Genomic DNA, 5097 nt, shown 5'->3' with positions numbered 1-5097 from the left:
TTGACTTCAATCAGCTTCCTAGGGTTCAGGGACCGGTGCCAGTATCTGCAAACACACACACCTCAGTTACGCACATATATCACATGCTGTGGGCCAGCTGGGGGGAGGCTAGAAAGAGCATGTAGTTCTTCTACATGCCAGTAGGTGGCAAGCAAGAATGCTAGACAGCAAGTAACCTCTGTGTGGGGCATGTAGCAGATAAGGACGGGACAAGTAACACAGTGGCAAATAGGGCAGAAAGCAGAGCAGCAGATGAAGCAGGGAGTATAGGAAAGGAAGCAGAACAGGGGATTGGGCTGGGGAAGGGGACTGGAGTGGCACTTGGGGAGGGTGCAGGCCTAATTTGTGGCACACCTGCCAAAAAGGTTGGCTTGCACTGCCCTAGAGCTGAAAAAACCAGACCAGATAAAGCAAAGTTTCTCCACGTGGGGTATGCATCCCCCTGGAGTTATGCAGATATGGGAGAGAAGGGAATGGGACAGCAGAATTGGCAATAAAAAGAACTAAATGACTACATCTCACAGGTTGCTGAAACAGTTACAGTGTGGTGTAAGATGTTACTTTACTCAGCAGCCATAATCCAGAATTTAAGGGGCACCCAGTAACATTTGAAAAGGGGTAGGTGACCCCAAAAGAATGGGAATCTCCGAGTTGGAGAGAAGGCTTCAGGTCCTTCAGCAACTGAGCAGCTCACACAAGTCATACAGAGCTCCTGGCCTCCTCCCTAAGGGGCAGTGCAAGCAGGTGAAGCCCCAAGACGCATCCGGGTAATAAGTCACAAAAGAAGTGTATGAAGTGCAAAGCTCATGCTGCTCCTGGCTAGATCCACAAGCCTCATATGAGGACAGGGGAGTCACTTACCTGCAAGTCCCAACAGGTTTTGGCAGCACCACCCCTGCCGTGTAAACAGCCTGAAATATCCCCTCGAGGTGAACCCGCCGAGTGATCTCCCGGATCAGGACTGGTGCCACCCGCTTGGCGCGCAGCTTCTTGTGGACACACAGGAAGTTTATCTCCACCATTTTCTTCTCACTTGACAGAAAACAAGAGTTCAAAGGTGAGAAAGACACAGCTGGCGGGGGTGGGAGGCAGGAAGGGGAGGGAAGCAATCCAGTTGTATGGACAGACTTAAGTCAGCTCTCCTCCCCAGCATGCAAAAGACCTGACCTCCTAACTTTCCTGGGAGAGGGGGGTCAGCCAGGAGTCATTCCCCCTACTCCTTTTCATGACCTGAAGGAGGGGGATGGGAAATCCCCAGCATGAAAAGCCAGGTCAGAGGGGTTGGAGATTCTGGTCACCCCTCATAGATTAATCATTTAACCCACTCAGGTTCCCCACTCCCAGGCAGCTTTTGCCCATACGTATGGCTGCGTAATTGAACACGCAAAGCTGAGTGAAGTCTCAGACAGGTCTATTTGCTATACATTGACAGTGGGCTCCTAGGTCCGCCAGGAAACTACAAGCCTCCCTCAGTGGTTTGAAGGAGACCACTAAATATATAACAATTACATGCTTGGGACAGAGAGTGATAGAACAGGAATGGGATTGCAGGTCATGTCCTAGTTTAACAACTGGGGTACTAAAGAAGGACACCTGGAATTCTCAGGTCAGCTCACGGAGACTGTAAGGACAAGGGATGTGGTGGTCATGGGTGACCTAAACTACCCAGACATCTGCTGGGAGGAGCAGTCAGCCAGGTCCGACCGCTCACGTAGGTTTCTAGCCGGGATTCAGTACCTCGACCTAACCCAGGAGGTGTATATAGTCCCATCAGGGGAAATGCCTTGCTGGATTTGGTCCTTGCCACAGGCGAGAACGGGTGAGGGGTCTGCGGGTACTCAACCACCTGGGCGACAGTGATCATCGCCTGCTGGAATTTACTATCCAGCGCAGGGTGGTGAAAACAAGCAGCAAGGCAGAGGTCCTCGAATTTAGGAGGGCCGACTTCTGTAAGCTAAGAAGGTTGGTAGGAGAGACATTGCGGGTCTCAGAGCCTCAGTGAGATGGGGGTCCAAGATGGGTAGTTTTTCCTCAAGCAGACGATCCTCCAAGCTCAAAGGGAGTCAGTCCTAATGCACACCAAGGTGGGCAGGAGTGCTAAGAAGCCCCCATGGCTCGGCAAAGGCATTCAGGGATGCCTGAGGGTAAAAAAGGAGGCATACAAACAGTGGAAGCAAGGGGCTATCATCAAGGAGGATTACACCTCTGTTGCTCGGGACTGCAAGGAGGCTGTTAGGGAGGCCAAGGCAGAGATGGAGTTACAGCTAGCGACCAGAATTAAGGATAACAAAAAGTCCTTTTTCAAATACATAGGAAGTTAGGCGGCGGCACTGGGTAACATGGGTCCCCTACAGGATAGGCTTGGCAATCTGGTGATTGCAGCAAACGAAAAACAAATTTGTCTCCATATTCCTGAACAGCGACCAGGACATCTCCCTGACTAGAATTACGGACAGACCCAGAGGAGGCACTGCCATGCCTAGGGTCAGGGACGACCTAGTTAGGGAACTTTTAGAGGGGCTGAATGTGTTTAAATCAGCAGTTCCAGATGCTCTTCACCCAAGGGTGCTAAGGAAATTGGCAGGGGTCATAGTGGGGCCCCTGGCACAGCTCTATGAGCACTTGTGGGGCACTGGCCAGGTACCAGAGGATTGGAAAAGGGCTAGTGTGGTCCCCATTTACAAGAAGGGGAGAAAGGAGGACCCTGGCAATTATAGGCCAGTAAGTCTTACCTCGGTCCTTGGAAAGACCTTTGAGAAAATTATCAAGGAGCGCATCTGAAAGGGCCCAGCACGGGAGGTAATGCTCAGGGGCAATCAACATGGGTTCACTGAGGGCAGGTCCTGCCTGACTAACCTGGTTTCTTTTTATGATCAGGTCACAAAGTCCCTGGACGAGGGTGTCGGAGTGGATGTCGTCTTCCTGGACTTTAAGAAGGCCTTTGACACAGTTTCCCACCACATTCTCTTAAAAAAACTAGGTGAGTGCAGCACTGATGCCTACACAGTCACATGGGTGGTATATTGGCTAGATGGTTGCACCCAGAGAGGGGTGGTGGACGGGTCGTTTTCGACCTGGAGGGATGTGGGCACAGTGGAGTCCCCCAGGGCTCACTCCTGGGGCCTGTACTGTTCAACATCTTTATCAGCCATCTGGATGCGGGTGTGGAATGCACGCTGTCCAAATTCGCTGATGACACCAAGTTGTGGGGCGAGGTGGGCACGCTGGAGGGGAGGGACAAAATCCAGCTAGATCTAGACAAATTACAGAGGTGGGCGGATGAAAACAGGATGGACTTCAGCGCAGAGAAGTGCAAGGTGCTGCATCTTGGAAGAAGGAACCACCAACACACCTACGGGCTGGGGAACACCCTTCTTGTCATCACGGTGACAGAAAGGGATCTTGGAGTCATTGGTGACTCCAGGATGAACACGAGCCGCCAATGCGAGGAATCGGTCAGTAAGGCTAACTGCACCTTGTGCATCTACAGAGGCATCACAAGCAAATCCAGGGAGGTGATCCTTCCCCTCTATGCGGCACTGGTCAGGCTGCAGTTGGAGTACTGCGTCCAGTTCTGGGCACCACACTTCAAGAGAGATGTAGCTAGCATTGAGAGGGTCCAGAGAAGGGCCACTCGCATGGCCAGGGGGCAGTGAGGCAGACCCTACGAAGAGAGGCTAAAGGGTCTGAACCTATTCAGCCTCCACAAGAGAAGGCTGAGAGGGGATCTGGTGGCCATTTACAAACTCACCAGAAGGAACTGGGGAGGGGGTCTGTTCCCCCGGGCACCTCCCAGGTTTACTAGGAATAACAGCCACAAACTGTTAGAGAGAAGGTTCAGGCTGGACATCAGGAGACATTACTTTACAATTAGGGCTGCCAGGCTCTGGAATGGGCTCCCAAGTGAGGTGGTGCTCTCTCCTACCCTGGAGGTCTTCAAGAGGAGGCTGGACAGATATTTGGCTGGGGTGATATGACCCTGGCACCCGTTCCTGCCCGAGGCAGGGGGTCAGACCTGATGATTTGTTCAGGTCCCTTCCGACCCTAAGCACTACGATACTATGATACCAAGCAGAGAACTCCGGCTAGCACCCACTGCCCCCTGAGTGGATCTAAGAAGCTTGTGGAGGCTGCCCAGTGAAGTTCTCAGATAGGAAAACTCAGCTGCTGATTTATGTAAATCGTGTGCATTGGGTTTGGGCCTCATGTCCACCGTCATCAGCCCTTGACGCTGCCTGAACAGCATCACCCTGGGCGCATCTACATGTGCACTTTAACATGCATTAGCTTATTTTAATGTGCATTAACGGATCACAAAAATCTGTGCTCTTTAGATAATGTGCATTAAAATAGGCTAAAGCTGATTCTTCTACTACCTCACAATAGAGGTACTAGATTTAACGCACATTACCTAAAGCGCATTAACAAACAGGTAGTAGATATGCCCAATGAATAGAGAAACCCAAAGCCTTCATTCTCAGAAGGTCCTATCCACCCCAGAGGCCAAAGTCCCAGTGAAGTCTAGGGATGCTGGTCCTCCAGATACTTCTGATAGCTTCCCAAAGCCTTTACCCAAGAGCTTTCCAAAAAAGAGGAACAGACTCTGTACAAAGCTCTGGAGAATTGCCACACTTTTAGCTTATAGCTGCAGCTCCCAACTGGCTCACAAAGTACTAATGAAACTAAGCTACTGGGTTTTTTTGTACATCAAATCCTCTTACAAAAACACCACTTTCCACCTTAAAACAGCCCCCTTTAAACACTGAGGCACTCCTAGGACCGATAACAGCTGAAATGCCTCGGAGACAGCCCAGGAGCAATAGTGCCACAGCAAGGGCACTGGATAGGCAATGAAACAGGCTTGCACTTACGTGTCATAGATTTGGATTGTGGCTGGAATCGCACTGATGAATCCAACCAGCTTTTTGCTAGAGACAACTCTGACACCACAGTGCCACTGGGGCAGCCAGCCGGGGGGACGCAAAGCCCTGGAGAAGAGACAAGTCTTTGTTAATCAAGGTAGTTGCCCCAGTGCACCTGTCTTCTCTCTTCTGTGCTAGGACTTCTTGTTGAAACTTCCAGCCCACTGCTTTTTTG

The 5097-nt window shown here is 51.1% G+C and overlaps 1 protein-coding gene across 1 annotated transcript in view; it reads right to left on the bottom strand.

Annotated features, from left to right (window-relative positions):
• Positions 1–5097, bottom strand: part of NMT1 (N-myristoyltransferase 1) — a 39202-nt gene that overhangs the window by 6674 nt on the left and 27431 nt on the right. The window contains exons 6-8 of the mRNA XM_006026380.3: positions 4872–4988; positions 862–1032; positions 1–45 (exon numbers count right to left, since the gene is read on the bottom strand). The exon at positions 1–45 is cut by the window's left edge and continues 82 nt beyond it. Of these exons, the coding sequence (XP_006026442.1) occupies positions 1–45; positions 862–1032; positions 4872–4988 (333 nt within the window). The remainder of the gene's footprint in view (positions 46–861; positions 1033–4871; positions 4989–5097) is intronic.

Source organism: Alligator sinensis, unplaced genomic scaffold (assembly GCF_000455745.1).
Source record: "Alligator sinensis unplaced genomic scaffold, ASM45574v1 scaffold919_1, whole genome shotgun sequence".
Taxonomy (NCBI): domain Eukaryota; kingdom Metazoa; phylum Chordata; order Crocodylia; family Alligatoridae; genus Alligator; species Alligator sinensis.
The sequence above is the reverse complement of the archived record's forward strand: the minus strand, read 5'-3'. Positions and strand labels throughout refer to the sequence as shown.